Source organism: Gobio gobio, assembly GCF_949357685.1.
Source record: "Gobio gobio genome assembly, chromosome: 13".
Classification (NCBI taxonomy): Eukaryota; Metazoa; Chordata; class Actinopteri; order Cypriniformes; family Gobionidae; genus Gobio; species Gobio gobio.
The window spans coordinates 41,209,115-41,229,079 of record NC_137106.1 but is presented as its reverse complement, the minus strand read 5'-3'; the positions used below and the strand labels follow the sequence as shown (position 1 = coordinate 41,229,079).

The window sequence follows — 19,965 nt, the reverse complement described above, 5'->3', positions numbered from 1 at the left end:
TAACTACAAACCCCATGGTTAAACTATGGTTAGCAAAACGATGATTGATTTCTGGTTACTGTCACGTTTTGAGTCTGTGTAACGAGGTTGGGGTCCATATGCAGTTTATTAAAAGTACACAAACTCACAGTACAAGCAGGCGTGGATCGGTAAACCAAGGAGAACAGCAATATCAGAGGCAGAGCAGAAAACGTGGTCATAACAGGCAATGGGTCAGGGCAGGCAGCAAACAGTCGTGAAACAATGTCCAGGCAAACAGAGATCAAGGGGCAGGCAGCACAGGGTCGTCAACGATAGTCCAAGGCAGATTCAAACACAGGCAGCAGAATAAGGCCCTGTCCACATGAACACGGGTATTTTCAAAACCGCAGCTTTTTCTACGCGGTTTGGCTGTTCGTCCACACGCAAACGCAGTATCCGGTTACTGAAACCGGACTTTTTTGAAAACTCCGGCCAGGGTGAAGATTTTTAGAAACTCCGGTTACAGCATTGTCGTGTGGACGGTGAAACCGGAGATTTCGGCTCGTAAAGTCGAAGTGTGCGCCGTTATCTTTTTTATTTAGCTACATGAGTTGAGTCTATGCAATGGTGGACGTAGCTTTTAATAACTCTGCTAACAGCGCTTATCACATGTATACAGATACATGTGCAGTTATCTCATTGTATTGCAGAACAGAGGCGCCATGATTCAATAATACAAAATAGTAGTAAGGCAAGTGTGTGAAGCTATTACAGTCCACTTGGGCCCTGCCCCTGTGTATACAGTTACCTGTCACTGAGTCCAGTAAAGGAACTTGTAGAATGGTTTCACTGAGTCCATGGCATCCCTCAGTGCATCAGTGCCGTGGATGGGACCCATGTGGAAATCAGGCAGCCAATCATAGCATGGTTTTGCGTTTTCATGTGGACAGAGATTTTTTTTAAACCGTGCTTGTGTGGACGCGATTGTTTTTTAAAACGGAGGAGGAAATACTCCGGTTATGAAAATCCCCGTGTACGTATGGACTAGGCCTAGGGGAAAATATCACTGCAGCCGGGGCAACTTTATGCAACCGGGCACTTGATTATTGGCTGTTTCAAAGCACATCATGGGAGTCAGGACCTTAGTTCTCATCTGAATGACAAAAATTTTTTAACATATCATGTTTTTTTAACATTATAGTGTCTCCATCACTTTACTACACTGGGACCCACAGGGACCAGGGTGAACACCCCCTACTGGCCCCACTAACACCTCTTCCAGCAGCAACCTAGTTTTCCCAATAAACTCTCCCATCCATCTACTGACCAGGTTAAATTTCCTGCTGTGCATTATGGTCACATTTTTGTTTGGGGAATATTCACTATTAACTTTGACTTTTGCCTCAGTAAGCGCCTAATTTACTGCTTATATAAGGTCGTTGTTGTAGTGGTTAAGTTCAGGTATGGGGTAAAATTAAGGTATATGGTCATGCAGAATAAGGCATTAATATGCGCTGTATAATTACTAATAAACAGGAAATATGCTAGTAATATGCAGGCTAATAAGCAACTAGTTAATAGTGATAATTGGTCCACAAATTAACCTACCAGATATCAATATGGTGCTATTTGACAACATACCACATGCAGTTGAGAAAATCTTGAGAAAAAAGCTTTATGTTATTTTTAATATTTTGAAATAATTAATCCTGGATCTTGAAATGTTATTTAAATATATTGTTTTTTGTCCTCGCATTACTACTTATATATTAAACTGGAGCTGAAGTGTCCAAATTTGGCTACAAAAAGGTGTAGAATTTACTTACTGACTCTGATCCTTATCTGGTTAACTTGCTCACCAAGAGTCTTAGCTTCAATAAACCTGCAAAATGAAATGGCCAGTGTTAAAATCCTTGTATGTTTGTAGAACATCAAGGAGAACATAATTGAATCAACTGACACAGTTGATCAACTGACAAATTTTCTAAAAAAGTATATAGAAAATCAATGAACACTAATCTAGTATTCCAGTTGAGCAGAGGCAAAAGGTTGAAGCAGATCTAATACAGTCCAGGGCAGGTAGCAGCAGGATTGAGAAACAAAACACAGACACGGTGGGCATGACCAGACACGAAAGGACATGACCACCTAGACAGGGACAACACACACATCAATCTGGCACAAGACAGAGCACACAGGGAAAATAAATAGAGATAGGAATACGAGTGTAACAAAGGATCGATGGCAGTCGATGGCAAGACTGGCTGGAACGGCCTCCTCAGACAGGGAGAGTGGCCGACTCTGGTATCACCGGACTTGGGACTACCGAACTAGGCACCTCGAGGACCACAGGACTTTGGACTATAGACAGTAAAAGAAATGAACACAGCGACCCCATAGCCTTCGACAGGGAAAAGTGAAGTCAGTTAGAAGCACTCACTTCCTGATGGCTGAGCGTACTGCGCAGCCTCAGACTGAGCTTGACGACGTAGATGTGACGTTAGCAACCTGTCTGACAGTTGTACGTCTTCTAGTTGTGCAAATTTAAATCTGAATCACGTTGAAATATTTTGTCACGTTGCTTTTGGCTCTCTATGGGCTTCTCCTCATGCTTCTCCCTTGACTTTATGCCTCCACGTCCCCCCGATTGCCTCATAGACAGCAAAAGATTGCCTGTGAGCTTCTCCTCCTGTCTATACGGTAATTCCTCTACTATGCGACAGAGTCACGTGGTTATGACGGCTTCTACGGGGCGATAGTGTAAGATACAAGGTAATGGAGCCTTTTATACATTGTCGTGTCTCTTTAGAAATAAACAATGGTCAAATGGAGTCTTTAAACGCCTCAGATGTAAAATTATTCGCTGTCAAAGTGACGCTAAAATGAATGGGAGTCAATGCGATGCTAACAGCAGGTGATGGCTTGGGTAGCAATGGCTGCCCCTATGGAAGGTACGCTTTCCGGGTGCTGGATTACCCCCTTGCTTTGGACCACCAGACTTAGGGTGGGGAAGCTTGGGGAAGCTGTAATGATCTTGGCCACCTCTATCTCCATGGTCGTGGCAGGGAGAATGTGCAGCTCTGGGGTGAAAAAAATTACTCATCTCACTCAACAGTGAAATGCAAACTCAGAATATTACACTAACCTGCAAAATTAAATATGTTAGATAACACAAATATACTTTATTAACCAGTGTCTTTGTTAACTTAACAAAACAGATATTCTGTCCATGAGTGTTGTTGTCTTGAGTCGCTCTCTCGCAGATATACCCAATGATTTTAGTAGTTAATGTAGATTTTATAGTTAATGACTTAAAATGCAAGCTATCATCATGCAAAAAAAAAGAAAAAAAGAAAGCACAAGCTTTTGTGTCAGGTTAGGTTGTAATGCTAAATATAACAACACTCATGGACAGAATATCTGTTTTGTTAAAGGTGCTGTAGGAGATCTGGGCAAATGCAGGGCCGGCACACGCTCAACTGCCGCTCGCGCCGCCCACTCACACTCACAATTAAAGACAATCTTTGAGATGCATGTTAAAGACTGGAGATTTTGTTAATTGATAAAATTAAACTAAAATAAAAGCATACAGAAGAAATCTTTTCAGATTTTTTCAAAATTCTGCAATGTTAAAAACAATTCAACACCACTAGTGCAAATGCAAATTCTGTTTTAAATAATAAAATAAGTAGCTTACAGGCCCAGGGGCATGGGAAGCGGGGGTGCACTCCCTGGTTTAACAGGATTGCAAATGCAATGCAAATTTTTGTTCATTTACATTTATTCATTTTTAGCATTTAGTAATTTATTTGTAATAAACACTTGGCCCATTAAAAAGTATTATTTTGTAAGGTGGAAAATAATCAAATATATTTGAAATATGACAAAATCATCTGCTTTGCTGTTAGCAGTCATCGTCGTGATCAGGATATTGAAATTGACTCAACCCCCTCCCCCTTAACGCCATCAGAGGGGCCAGTTGGGGTTTGAAGAACAAAAGGCTGGCTGGTCAAAAGGTTTTCGCACCTGTGATACAATGGGGGAAGGTTTGGTCTGATTGGTTATTTTCAAATGTCTCACGGTTTGGTCTGATTGGTCAGTTTTACAAGAGTCAGGTTTGAATTTGGTGACATCAGGAAAGAGGATAAAAGAGAATTTCAACTGTAGCTCGCTCTCTTTGGTTTCTCTGGCTTTCTCTGGAGAGAGCTGTTCTTTAGCTCTCTCCCTTTCTCTCTCTCTCTCTCTCTCTCTCTCTCTTTCTCTCTCTCTCACAGGTAACATTCTAGGCAGAGGCCTACAGAGCATAATTAAGGGTTTATGTTTTACATTTATTTGAAACTATTTTAAGTGTAACCATAACCAGTATTTGTGTTTCCTTTTAGAAGAGATTTATGTCTATGATGTAATTGACATTTTACATTTACTTGATTGTTAATAAATTGTTACATTTTGATCCTTTCTGAATTAATCTGTAATTATTAACTATCTCCAATGTGGAACGGTATAATTGCAACAAAGGGTTAAAACGGAACGATTAAATGTATGATTGGCTATCAAATATAGATGACCAAACAACCGGTTGGGATTCTCTTCTAAATGTGACAACTATGATAAATGGAGTCAGATAAAGAATATTATAATCAAATCCATTCTTCCAGCTGAGACACTGAACGCGTAAGGCCTTCACCGCGGTTCGCTACCGATCATTGGAGCGAATTCATGCGATCTTACAATTTATATATTGAATTATATTTTTAAAAACAAACATGAGGTTATATTGTGACAGTTGCGGTGTGCATAGAAAGAATGCGTAGAGCAGTATTAGGCGATTTCCTCCTGAGTGGAGAGTGCCTTTCTGAAGATTACGTTCATTTCTAAAGCTCATTCCGCTCAGTGCCACACGCTCAACCCAGAATGCCCTTTGTGACATGCTAGTTCGAATATAGGCCTATCTGAAATAAGTAGCTAGGGCTGCAAGTTGTTCATTTAAGCCATTGTTCACGCGGCGCCGGCGCCTCAGTGTCATTGTCTGCTATAGTTGCTTATTATTCATTGAATACAGGTAATTGGTTGTTAAAACATTTATTGATATTAAGATACAATTTACACAAAACTGAAAAAGAAATTAACTTTAAAGAAAGGCTTTTGGGCTTCCGGTTTGAACGCGCATGGAATAGACGTGTTTCTCTTGGCTCCGCTTCAATATTTAAAAATGTCCTAAATACAGCAGATCAATTAACTGTGCTTTGCAGCTGAAGGTATTAGAGTTTACAGTGCAACATGACGAAGCCAAATAAAGTAAACCGGAGAAGGGAGCAGAAGAGGGCGAAAAAGATACAGAGGCTACCGCGGGAGAAGCTGAGGCTAAATCTCCGCCGACGTCTACAAATAAGGATCTTATGTCTGCAATCAGTGCTTTGAATAAGACTGTGGACCAAAGACTGGGTGAACTCTCTTCTGCACTCTCTAATTTGTCATCGGCACTGACTGACATGACTGTTCGAGTTGAAGAAACTGAGGAAGCTGTGCAGGCGCACAAAGGCTGTATTGAATCCCTCGAGAGGCTAAATGCAAAAATGGCAGCCGAGGAGGTTCTGGAATCGCGCTCCCGCAGGCATAATATTCGCACAATGGGAATTAAAGAGAAGACGGAAAACGGTAAGCCTTCCGAGTTCATCAGTTCATTACTTCCAGAGCTACTTGGGCACGAGAACTTTGAGAAACCGATACAAATTGACATGGCTCACAGAAGCGCGAGGCCAGCCTCCGGCAACAGGCTGCGAGCGATCATTGCTAGATTGCATCACCTCCAAGTGAAAGAGCTCGTGCTGCGCATAGCAAGACAGAAGGCTCCTCTCCGTTTTAAAGGTGACACAGTGCAGATCTATCCGGACTTGCTTTAACGACGTGAGGAATAAATGTAAGGAAAGAAACATAAGATGCGGCTTCAAATTCCCGGCAAAACTCATTGTGACGGTACAAGAGGAAACTAAAACCTTTGTAGAACCTTCTGATGCGGAAAAGTTTCTGATGGCCACAGTCCCAAATTGGAAACATACAAAAGGAGATCACGGTGGAACTAGTAATGCGTCTGTATAAAAGGCGATCGGCTCTGCAGAGATTTTGCACAGTCAAGGAACTTACGGTTCATAGTATGGACTCGATCATTAAAGAATATATGTACCATTAAAGCGGGCAGTGTATTTGAACTTCAGCAGAGGAGTGTGGGCGGCTAATACATACAGTCACCGGTAAGGTTTATTTGTGGTTTGGTGAGTAGGGAGGAGAGGCGCTATGGTTCTTAGTTGCCTCCCTGGAAGCTTTGGGTGGGGAGGAGGGAAACCTTGTGTGGGTATTCCGTGGGTTGTGTTCAAAGTTTAAGAGTTCAAAGAAGATCCAAATTTTCTTTTTTGGTCATGGTACGGTTTATGTATATATATTGTAACTACATAAATGTCAACTAATACTTACGGTAATGATCACAGAGATAATCTGGGCAATATTAGACTCATTAGTTGGAATGTTAGGGGAATGAATAGCCCTGTAAAGCGTGGAAAGGTTCTTCTACATCTCAAAACCTTGAAAACCGATATAGGTTTTATTCAAGAAACACATTTAAAGAAGGGTGAAAAAAGCGAGAATAGATTCTAGAATAGAAGTCTAACTGGATCGCACAAGTGTATCAGTCCACTTTTTCTACCAAAGCCAGAGGTGTGGCTATTTTGATTCATAAGAATATACCATTCGTCCATCACAAGACTATCTCTGACACAAACGGTAGATATATTATTGTGTTGGGCTCCATACATGCAAAGCAAATTACTTTAGTTAATTTATATGCACCAAATTTCGATGATCCCCTCTTCTTTCAGAAAGTATTTAAACTACATTTACATTTTACATTTATGCATTTGGCAGACGCTTTTATCCAAAGCGACTTACATTGCATTCAAGGTATACATTTTACATTTTGTCAATTCTTGCTTTCCCTGGGAATCGAACCCATGACCTTGGCGTTGCTAGCGCCATGCTCTACTGTTTGAGCTATAGGAAAGTTTGAGCTCTTGTTTGAGCTCTACTGTTTGAGCTAAACTAATCCCCAATATCTCTGAATCAAATGTAATTATTGGAGGAGACTTAAATTGTGTGCTGGATAATGTGCTCGATAAACAACCAAGTCAGGTTGCCAGCACTGTTTCTAAATCTAATGCAATGTTAAGACAATATATGCAATCTCTAAACATTTTCGATATATGGAGGATTCTTAATCCTTCAGGTAGAGATTTTTCCTTTTACTCTCACGTGCACAAGTCATACTCGCGCATTTATTTTTTTCTGCTGGATTCAAATCTGGTGCCGAATGTATGCAAGTCACAATATCATAATATTATGATATCAGATCATGCCCACCAGTCAGTTGATTTTAGATTGGATAATTTAAGAAGAGAATTTAGGTGGAAGTTAAATAATGCACTTTTAAAAGATGAAGAATTTAATAAAAAGCTGGAAAAAAGATTGTGGAATTTATAGAAATTAATGATAACGGTGACGTACATGATTCAAATTTATGGGAGACACTGAAGGCTGTAGTCAGAGGGGAAATAATAGCATTTGAGATAGCTGAAAGGAAGAAAGTTAGGATGAGAATGACTAAATTAGAAAATACTCTTTACAAAATACAAAAATTGCCCAAATACTGTATTATTGAAATAAATTATTGCATTGAAATATGAATACAATTCTTTATTATCTGGCAGGGTACTAAAATTGTTATGTAAAGTTAAACAAAGACACTACGAATTAGGAGATAAGCCCCAAAATCTTCTAGCACGGCAACTTAGACAAAATCAAGCATCTAGAGCCATATATCAAATTAAGAGCAAAGAGGGGAAAACAATAACTAATCCAAATGAAATAAATCAAAATTTTGCGAAGTTTTATGCTGATATCTATACCTCCAGAGATAAGTCTGACCAGGAAAATATTGATACTTTTTTGGAAGGAATAGATTTGCCAAAATTAAGCAAAGAAGCTTTAAAGACATTAGATGCAGAAATAAGTATTGAAGAGGTGGAAAATGCAATTAAAGAATTCCCCAACAACAAGGCCCCCGGCCCAGATGGATTCAGTATAGAATTTTACAAAAGATTCAGCAAGGTTATTCTGCCATTGTTGATACGCATGTTTAGACATTCACAGGAAGTTGGCCGCTTCCCCGCATCTATGTATGATGCCAATATTGCTCTTATACCTAAACCAGATCGAGACCGACTACAAGTGTCATCATACAGAACGATTTCTTTACTACCCACTGAAACAAAAATAATTGGGAAAATCCTTGCAAATAGATTGAAGAAGCACATCTGCGATATTATACATCCAGATCAGACAGGCTTTATGCCAGGCAGACATATGTTTTTTAATTTGCGTCGCCTATGTAATATTTTATATTCAAACCATAAAGAAGAAGCTGCAGTTATTTCACTGGATGCACAAAGGGCATTCGACCAAGTGGAATGGCGATATATGATGTCGGCCCTGAAACAATTTGGTTTTGGTCATGGTTTTAGAGAGTGGATAAAAACAATATATTGCTGTCCAAAAGCCTCTGTAGTGACTAATCATAATATCTCAGCTCCTTTTTCAATCTTTAGAGGGACGAGACAAGGATGTCCACTGTCCCCATTTCTCTTTGCAGTTGTGATAGAGCCCTTGGCTGCATACATTCGGCACAGGCAGATATCCAACCTATTACGTTAGGTGGCCTCCCACAACATATTTCACTTTACGCAGACGATATACTGTTGTTTATAAAGAACCCCAGCAAGTCTGTTCCACATCTCCTCACTTCAATTACAAGATTCGGGAATATATCAGGTTTTACAGTTAATTGGGAAAAAAGTGAAATGATGACTATTACGCCCAACGCTTGTAAACAGTATGTAAGATCCACCCCATTCAAGATAGCAGAAAACTATATTTTCTTGGTGGAGAGTTGATTCAACAGATGAAACTTGTGAACAGCCTGAATGGCTAAGAATTGAACAAGCCCTTTGCCCTAGCTCTTCATTACAGGCACTGTGCAACAGTCCAATGAAGATTAGTAAGCATATTTACAACAGCCATTTTGTAATTGATCAGTCTTTAAAAATCTGGAAACAAATTAGAATATATATTATATATATAATATATAATATATATATATATATCTTGATAGTCCTATATGCAAGAATCACTCCTTTATCCCCGCTCTTAATGATATGTTTTTTTCACTCTGGAAACGGAAGGGAATAGGCTGCATTGGCTCACTTTATATAAATGAGCAATTTCCGTCATTTAATGAGCTCCAATCAAAGTTTGAGCAACCAAATTCTCACTCTTTTAGTGTGAGAGCTGCTTTGAAGCTCAAAGTTCAAAGCTACTTTGAAACAATCTGTATTGTTAAAAGCGCTATATAAATAAAGTTGACTTGACTTGACTTTTAGATATCTGTGTGACAGGGTGACGTATGCGTTCGGGACTACATTTCCCATAAGCCCTTGGGTTAGTGTAATGCCTACGTCTGCACGTACTATAAATAGACGCACAGTAGCGTAGCGCGCTCTCATTCATTCATTGTGCAAACAAGCGTGAGCTCGCATCAGGTAACTTATGTTTGACTGCATTTAGAAATAGAAATTTAATGAAGAGGATTGTTCTCTTTTAAAGCAAAAAGACTTGTATGCAAATTGTTTTTATGCTGCTCATGCTTGGAATTGCTTGTGTATTTCTAGGTCACCTTCACATAAATAAATGTGGGCATGAGGTAGCTCCATGTATGGGTTTTATTATTGAGGTAATGGGTGTATGTAAAGTAGTAGACTAACGTTACTTGGAGGAGGAAGAAAGTGGTCTGATTTTGTCATTGTATTTCAGAACCCCGTGTGTATTGATGGTGATTGGCCTGGTGACGCAGTCTTCAAAGTGTTGAATGATTTATCCCGTGTGTATTGATGGTGATCGGCCTGGTGACGCAATCTGCAGAGTGTTGAATGATTAATGAGCAAATTATGCTTAGAGGTAATAAGTATTGTTAAGCGTTTTCATTTATAAAGATACGTTTTTCATGAAAGTTTGTTTTATAGGTCTCTTTTAAAGAAGAACCATCTGGTTGATTTTATTGATTCTTCTATTTCTAAATGCAGTCAAACATAAGTTACCTGATGCGAGCTCACGCTTGTTTGCACAATGAATGAATGAGAGCGCGCGCGCTCTCATTCATTCATTGTGCAAACAAGCGTGAGCTCGCATCAGGTAACTTATGTTTGACTGCATTTAGAAATAGAAATTTAATGAAGAGGATTGTTCTCTTTTAAAGCAAAAAGACTTGTATGCAAATTGTTTTTATGCTGCTCATGCTTGGAATTGCTTGTGTATTTCTAGGTCACCTTCACATAAATAAATGTGGGCATGAGGTAGCTCCATGTATGGGTTTTATTATTGAGGTAATGGGTGTATGTAAAGTAGTAGACTAACGTTACTTGGAGGAGGAAGAAAGTGGTCTGATTTTGTCATTGTATTTCAGAACCCCGTGTGTATTGATGGTGATTGGCCTGGTGACGCAGTCTTCAAAGTGTTGAATGATTTATCCCGTGTGTATTGATGGTGATCGGCCTGGTGACGCAATCTGCAGAGTGTTGAATGATTAATGAGCAAATTATGCTTAGAGGTAATAAGTATTGTTAAGCGTTTTCATTTATAAAGATACGTTTTTCATGAAAGTTTGTTTTATAGGTCTCTTTTAAAGAAGAACCATCTGGTTGATTTTATTGATTCTTCTATCTCTTAAATCCAGTCATTAGAAAGGTATTTGATGCGAGCTCACGCTTGTTTGCACAATGAATGAATGAGAGCGCGCTACGCTACTGTGCGTCTATTTATAGTACGTGCAGACGTAGGCATTACACTAACCCAAGGGCTTATGGGAAATGTAGTCCCGAACGCATACGTCACCCTGTCACATCTGCAAATCAGAGACTATGTCAGAAAGTATTTCCCCAACTTTGAACAATTTAAAAAGCACGACAAATTAGAGGAAATAAACAGATTTAAAGCCGGTAACTCCAAAGCGGTGTCATATTTCTACAATATATTAATTGATCTGTTGGATAGCGACACAACTACAATTAGGAAAACATGGGAGGAAGATTTAGGTTTCGCTATTGAGGATGCAAAATGGGAGGAATGCCTACAAAGCATACATGATTGTTCGATTAATACTAGACACAACTTAATCCAATTCAAATCCTTACATAGAGTTTACATGTGTAAAACTAAATTGCATAAGATTTACTTTGAAGTATCACCGCTATGTAATAAATGCAAGGTTGCAGAGGGTACACTTCTACATTCACTATGGACATGTTGCAACCTTCACAAGTACTGGACTGATATTTTTGACCTACTTTCGAAAGTGTATAAAAAAGAGATCGCTCCAGATCCGATGATTGCCATTTTTGGGGTGACTTCAGTACCTTCTTTCAGTAAATTTGAAAAACAGGGTATTTCTTTATTTATGGTTCTCGCAAAAAGACTGATTCTTCAGAGGTGGAAACTGGATTTTGTTCCAACATTTGATGTGCTGCAGAGTGAACTAGTGAACATTATTCATTTTGAGAAGTTACGATTTATCAATAACGACAAGCTGGAAATATTTAGGAAAATATGGAAGCCTGTATTAGATCATTTTGGAATATGATAATACTGGGTCTTATACGTCATTAGGGCCCGAGCACCGATGGTGTGAGGACCCTATTGGAATTGCTCAGTTTATTATTAGGGCCAGAGCACCGATGGTGTGAGGACCCTATAGGAATTGCTCAGTTTATTAGGGCCCGAGCACCGATGGTGTGAGGACCCTATTGGAATCGCTCAGTTTATTATTATTATTATTCTCCCAAATGAATCGCTTTTTTGGGGGCCTAAACACGCTCGAAAACTCACAAAACTTTGCACACGCGTCAGAAGTGGCAAAAATTTACGTCTGTTATGGTATTCAGACAGTGTGTTGACTCCAATTGTTCGAATATTACAATTAAATAATACTTAAATCGATATGTCATCCTCAATAAACCCGTCTCCAGCGTGTTGCCTCCGATCATTGGAATATTGCACTTTAATAATTATTTAATCAACATCATTCTCAATAAACCCGTCTCCAGCATGTTGCCCCCGGTCCCTCGAATATTCTGATCTATTATGACCTCTGAGCTGTAAAGCTGCCAGAATAATATGCCATGACACAGGAAGCTGTTGTAAGTCAGGCATAGAATATCCAACCTGCCACAAACTTCATATGTTTGATAAGAGTCCTGGCCTGAAGACATCTACATATGAGTTTCAGAATTAGGCGTGGCAAAATGGCTCCATAGCGCCACCTACAACATTTCAACTAAGTGCCCCTCCCACTACGTTTCACGTACAGGTATGAAATTCGGTAGACACATGTAACAGCCCAATACCCACAAAAAAGTCTCATGGTTTGAAATCTGAAAGCCAACAGGAAGTGAGATATTTTGAATTTTCTTTACAAAATTGTTGCAAATTTTGCCATTTCCAGACGTCGTACTTTAACCAACTCCGCCTAGAGATTTAATCAGATCATCATCATATTTGCACAGTCTAATCTAAAGGCCTTCCCGATGTTAAATTGCGAAGATCTTGAGTTTTCCCCGAAGGGTGTGTCCGTGGTGGCCTGATAAATTTCGATGTTTCGCCATGAAACAGGAAGTTGTTGTAACTCAGGCATACCATTTCTGATCTGCCCCAAACTTCACATGTTTTATTAGAGTCCTGGCCAAAACACATCAACATGCCAATATTCAGTGACAGTCATAGCACCACCTGTGGTCAACAGGAAATGGCATGTTTAACACTGTGATTAACTCCTCATTGAGATGTAACCAAATCAACATCCTATTTGGTCAGTCTAATCTAAAGGCCTTGGTGATGTTATATTGTGAAGATCTTGAGTTTTCACTGAAGGGCGTGTCCGTGGCGGCCTGACAAAGTCTGATGTTTCGCCATGAAACAGGAAGCTGTTGTAAGTCAGGCATACAATGTCCAACCTGCCTCAAACTTCACGTTTGATAATAGTCCTGACCTGAAGACTCTACATGGCAATATTCAGTTATAGTCGAAGCACCACCTGCTGGCAGAAGGAAGTGTGGCACATTGAAGTGAGTTTGCCATATTTCTCCTATATTGACCCGCTTAAATGCATGTCGCCCACTATTCACTGTTTTCCTGAGGCCACCGGGTGGCGGTGCATGTGCGAGGGCCCTTTCATCGCTGCTAGCAGCTTTAATTACATATTTGTTACTCTTAATTTACTCATCTGATGTTATCACTGTGATCTGTCTGGAACTCTTCTATTCTATGGAATACTTATCTGTAACTAGATTTGCTTCACTTTTATGTATTTGGTATACCGTGCTATTGTTTCCATTTTGGACCTCTGTTCAATAAAAGCAAAGTAAAATAAAAAAAAATTATTCAAAAGAAAGGCTTTCAACCAAACAAAACGTAATAAAGTGGTAAAAATCATTTCTGACCCACGTCTTCTGACATAGGCCTATTGCGCATGATGTGTCCTGTTCACTTTTCTCAATCAGCATAGATTAAATAAAAAAATAACATTATAATATTTAAACATATGAAACTAAAAACATGTTTTAATGGCTACAACAAGTACAGTAGTTAACAGTGCAGAGAAATTTCATGTCGGAGTGGGATTTGAGCACACGTCGTTATACTGGTGAGCGGTTCATGAGTTGAAATTTACTCACATGCTCTGGTAAGGTATGGCAGTTTTTTCCTTTTTTATTCACTGTCGCTATGCAGGCTCTTTTATTGTATATGACAGTGTAAACTGCTCAATTGCAATTTTATTTAAAGGTTTAATGTAGGCCATAGTCCATTGCATTAAGATTGCAAGAAGGATCAACAATGTCAAAACTGTGATGTGCAGTCAAATGTCCCGGTGAGTATGCTGTTTGTGTGTATGAGTGTTCTCACTGATATGTTTCTTGTGCTTCGTGTTTTATAGACTCAATATTATTTCTTATTCAAATGTGCTGACAAAAATAGCCGCTGTAGGACGACATAAATTGGGAAAAAATGTAACATTAAATTTACAAAAAATGCATTCAGATATGTTCAACGTACATCCAGTCAACTTTCATTTTGGAATTATTTTTCAACCATGACAAGACGTTTCAGAAGGACTGTCTTTTCAACAGTCATTAAAGGTCCAAATGTTAGCTGGAATATATAAATATTACGCACACAATAAGGTGAGATACATAACTTCTCCCCCGCTTTCTCTCACATAGCTACACATGCATAAGCCTACCTTTCAGAAGCCTACCTTGTCGGGCTTTAAAATCATTAGCCATCCCCAGCAGTAAAATGAGCCTAGTCATCTTTTGTATTCACGTACAGAGTTTCTTTTTGTGTTTTTTTTGTTCGTTTTGATGATATTTTTGGATGGAGGCTACATCAGGGAGTTTTTCATGTAGACCGATGGCGCTGTGGGGCGGGATGGGGCGGGCGTGGAAGGCTACTAGAATGAAGGAAAGTTGATTTAGAATAACTAATGGAGTGATAACTTGATGATGGAATAGAATAACTAATGGAGTGATAACTTGATGATGGAAGTGCAATAATTCAAACGAATGTCCAAAAAAAAAAAATAAATTAAATGGGGGGAAAAAAATATTTTATTCTTGCCACCCTGACTGTGCTGCCACCCTAGGCAGCTGCATAGTTCGCCTATAGGCACGCGCCGGCCCTGGGTAAATGCTAACTTTAGCCTGATAGCACTGAAAGCATTCGATTCCACCCACCCTGCAAATCACCGTCCAAAGCCACAACTCCTGAAAGCATGAATGAGCACAGCCCAGAAGACCATTGGAAACGTACTACTACAATACATCATGTGTCATTCAACGGTGAGAAAACTTTACAGTACAGTTAGTAAGTACAACATACCAAACTTTAAAAAATTATTAAAAACGGAATTAGATGCTGCAAGTTTTCTGTCTGTTTAGCAAGCAAAACTCGTCAGTGTGTAATATTACTTGCATGCCAGGGGTTCCACGATGAGAGTCTGCTTCGCTTCAATGATGTCTCTGTGCAGACAAGCACTTTGTCCGACTTGAGCGTACAGGCGGACATAGGCTGGCGGGTTCGTGCTAAGGGGCAGCTACCCTGAAGGGTCACGCCAAGGGGCTGCAGAGGACGAGGCGGCCATGGTAGGAGTACCGTAGAAGGAGCGTAGAAGGAGCGTTAGGATTCACACTGGAGGATGCACATCGTGTTCAAAATCTGCACACTAGACGAATTGCAGATGAGCAGGTAACTATAGAACATTGTTTATTAAAACTTGTTAGAAGGCCACATATTGACAGTTCTGAAGGAATGTCAGGTTGTTGTTGCTGCTTGTCTGCCGTTCTCGTTCTGTCTGCACAGCGTACATGAACGCGCTGATGAAGTATAATGTCTGCGTGAACTGGCTGCGCAGTGGTATACAAACACACATTGACCGACAGGGAAAACATGCTATAGGATCGTTCGGACCGAACGCAAGGATTGAACAAACATTTTATGGTCCTACGCCTTCCACAGACGATATATATTTATACAAATAAATTTAGACCTCTTACAGTTTTTTTGGATTGCTTACACACTAAAATTAAAAGTAGTACACTATTAGCAAAACCTTACACTCAAGAAGCAAAACATTAGCCCATATTTGCACAACTATAAGCACATTGTCAACCACACAGTGATTTGCAAAACACTAAACACACTTAACATACATTACACACAAAAATCTATCATGAAGTCACTTCCTTGCAATACCAAAGCACTGACTGTCAAATTACCGCACCGTCCAACCAATTGGTTCAACACAGTCATCAGGTGTGCAAACACTTGTTTGCTTAATTGTAGACACACCAATCAGGTGTATAAGCACTATAAAAAGCAGCAGGTGAGTTCATCTTCAAGCACAATGGAAAGAGTCAGAGAAAGAGTAAGACGAGGAGGAGAACGAGGAGGACAAGGAGGAGGAGGAAGGGGAGGAAGAGGAATCAACAGAGGAAAAGGAAGAGATGGAGGCCATGCAGGAGGTAGAGGAAGAGGAAGACAAGAAGGTGCTCATAGAGGACCGAATCTGACAAATGAGATCCGCGCAACACTGGTTGACCACGTTGTCAACCACGGCCTGACGCTGAGGGAGGCTGGACTGCGAGTACAGCCAAATCTAAGCCGATACACAGTGGCAAGTGTGATAAGAACATTTCGCCTGGAAAATAGGTATTGTAAAAATATCATCATATCAAAAACATCTGCACGGTTTCAGTAACTGCTTACAGTACTGTATTCTATGCACTATTAGCACTTCTGTGACCTTTTCCTGTGAAATTACTGTACTATTTTATACTGTTTTTTTTTTCTACATAGGATTGAGGGTCAGGAACGACAAGGGGGAAGGCCTCCTATGTTCACAGAACAGCAAGAGAGGGAGATAGTAAACATGGTTTTGGCCAACAATGCTATAACACTCAATCAGCTCCAAGCTAACATTGTCAATAACCATGCCAGTTTCAACGATATCCATCAGGTCTCAACATCAACACTGGCACGCATCCTAAAAAAAACCCATATTCAAATGAAGCAAATTTATCGAGTGCCTTTCGAGCGCAATTCCGAAAGGGTGAAACGACTGCGGCATGATTATGCAGAGGTATGTATTCACTTTAGCTGTGTGATCTTGCATACTGTCTCATAATATTTTACTGTACTGTAATATATATACTAGATCTACACTGAACTAAACAATTTTGCCTGACACTGTCCTTCAGGGAGTTTTACGAATGGATGGAGAGGAGATCCAGCATGAGTTAATTTATGTAGATTTGTGTAGGCTGGGTTCAACCTGACGAGAACACAAAGGAGGGGAAGAAACATCATTGGCCACAGGGTTATAGTCCCAGGGCAACGTGGGGGTAATATAACCCTCTGTGCAGCCATGACACAGAATGGGGTCATCCACCGCCTTGCCCATATGGGCCCTTACAACACAGCACTCATACTTACATTCTTGGACCAATTGCACAACATAACAGCAGCAAATCAAATCGATCATATGCAATACATTGTTGTCTGGGACAATGTGTCTTTCCACCGCTCTGTTCTGGTCCAGAACTGGTTTCAGCAACATCCACATTTCACCGTCCTATATCTTCCACCATACTCTCCATTCCTCAACCCTATAGAAGAGTTTTTCTCGGAATGGCGGTGGAAAGTATATGATCTCCGTCTTCAGGCTGAGGTACCTCTCATCCAAGCCATGGAGGAGGCCTGTGACCAGATGGAGGTAGCAGCAATGCAAGGATGGATTCGTCATTCAAGACGTTTCTTTCCAAGGTGTCTTGCTAATGACAACATTGCCTGCGATGTTGATAAAAATCTCTGGCCAGATCCAGCTAGGCGAAGAGACAATGTCTAGATATTGTTTTTTTTTTTTTTTACAGTAAACTTACAGTACAATACAATACGTAAAGTGACATTTTGTTACAGTATTATGAATGTCCATGTCAACATTTTGGGGCGTGTTGAGAAATAAATGAGTTTCTTCAGTCTGCAACATTGGTCTTGTGTAGTGTTTGGTGGATTTACATTATATTTGTACTTTGTTGGTGGTAGCCTACTCTAATCATAGGGAAGTAGAAGTGCTAAAAGTGTTTTAGGTTTATCACAGCAGAGTGTAACTTGTGCAAACAGAGTATAGTAATGTGAAATGTGTGTTTCATATGGTAACAAAGTGTGTTTTTTAAACAGAAGTGTATAGTTTTTAATTATGCAAAGGATCTGTAGTGTTTTGCTAATTGGGTGTGTGGTTGTGCTAATTGTGTGTAGTGTTTTGAAAACACGGGCCCTGTTTTGAAAATCGTGCTTAAGCAATCCAAAAAAACTGTAACAGAGTGATTGCTATCAGGATATAAGGAGACTTTCAACCAGCATAAAAAATAAGTTTCTGCAGAGAATCACCTACAGCACCTTTAAAGGTGCCCTAGAATGCATTGATACAATATTTTAAATTGTTCTCTGATATCTACATAGAAGGTATGTGGCTTTGGTAAGGGCAAAAATACTCTGTAAAATCAATTTACAACCCTAGGATTTGTCCCTGGAATGAAATGGTCTGTTTTTACCTTATTTGGAAGGATCATGAATAATAATGTTGAGCTCTGCTCTGATTGGCTCATTTCAGTACCTCACACAAGTGTAGTTACTCAGCAAACACAATCACAAACAGCACAAGCGGTTCGTGAGTCATGACAGAACACAGACCGACTGAATGACACTTTAAGCAAAAAATCTCAAATGGAGATTGCTGAAATGCAGCTTACTTGTTTATTGGTGTTTTCAGATCATCATGCGCACGCGAGAGAGAGAGAACTCGCATGTGCATGGTTGCCAGATTGCACATTTTAATTTAAACACAGGATAGAATATGTGTTCTTTTAAAGGGGTGATGCATTGAGAAATCAACTTTCCTTTGAAATATAAAAGTTCATCGTGATATACAAATATCCTGTAAGTTTCGGAGCTGAAAACTTCCTTGTTAGTCAAAGAAAAGCTTTTATTGACACTTCTGTTACACTTTTGCGGGAACCAATCACAGACTGGCTTATCCACCTGGCGCGCTATTGGCGGGTTTAACATACGATGACGGATAGAGAAGCGATGGATCGATGCTCGTTGATCACGCCTCTTGTGGTCTGATTGGTTGAAGGACTATCTAATTGAGTCCTTTGAATTATGCTCGTTTATCACGCCTCTTGTGCAGTAGAAAATACATAGCAGACTCCTCAGACCAATGTTCAATCTTAAATTGAGCTTGGTCTGGTGATAGCCAGACAAGGTGGCACCATCAGCTAGAGAGAAAAGAGCCTGCTGAAACTCTCCACCGCTTGGCGTGCGAAAGCTGGGAGATGGGAATAGGAAGATGCCCATAGTAGCTTTGCTGAGTCCTCTTTTTGCCAGATTGTTCTGTCAGGTGAGTGGTTAAGGATAGCGAAGACTCAAACACAGATTTGCAATGTGGATAAAATAAATAGTCCAGAACAGGCACAGGTAAGATTGACTGGAACAAGCAGGCACCTAAAAGGGGAAAACCACCACAACATCTTGCACAAGAAAGAGCACACAGGGAGGATAAATAGGGAAGGAAATAGGAGGGTATCAGGAAAGAGCAGGTGGGGTAAATGAACTAATAACAAGATAACAAGGAGGCAGGACCAAGACAAGACACTGACAAAAGGGCACATGGCAGACAAAAATAAAGAGGCATGTTCTCAGGGACAAAACAAACTCAGACACACTAAACACAAGTAACATTCAGGTAACAAGACTGTCAGGGTAGGATCCAGGCACTGTAGCACACACTGACCTTTGTTGCAACACAGCCTTGTTATCTTCAATTGTTAAACGGTCTTCATGGTCCCTCAGAAAGACTTCAAATGCTGCCTGCTGACCCACAGATAATTCCGGCACTGAAAGAGAAAAATACATTGTTAGTTAAAGTTAAGACTAATTGTTCTCAAATTATGTTGAACATTAAAATGACATAACATTAATGATATCTGCAATACATTTATGTTGGTTCTGTTCTGTTTACCCTCGGGGGCTCTTATCCATGCTAGGCTGCCTGGATGGGCAGGTAGTTCTTGCCCATAACAGAACCATACTGCCAATCCAAACTGTATGACAATTGTCAATCATCTTTGACGATAGTGGTCCTGACAGAACTTACATTTAATGTGAAACTTGATCTTAAGTCAGGTAGGAACACAATAATGTCATATAGGTAGCTATATGATGTTGTTGTTGTTGATAAAAAAAAAAAATCAATACTGTCGGGCGGACACCTTGTATTTAATTATACAATGTCAT

The 19,965-nt window shown here is 39.9% G+C and overlaps 1 protein-coding gene across 1 annotated transcript in view; it reads right to left on the bottom strand.

Annotated features, from left to right (window-relative positions):
• Positions 1-19,965, bottom strand: part of kif6 (kinesin family member 6) — a gene marked incomplete at both ends in the record, with an annotated part of 167,374 nt that overhangs the window by 59,566 nt on the left and 87,843 nt on the right. The window contains 2 exons of the mRNA XM_079833947.1: positions 1,788-1,843; positions 19,463-19,565. Of these exons, the coding sequence (XP_079690073.1) occupies positions 1,788-1,843; positions 19,463-19,565 (159 nt within the window). The remainder of the gene's footprint in view (positions 1-1,787; positions 1,844-19,462; positions 19,566-19,965) is intronic.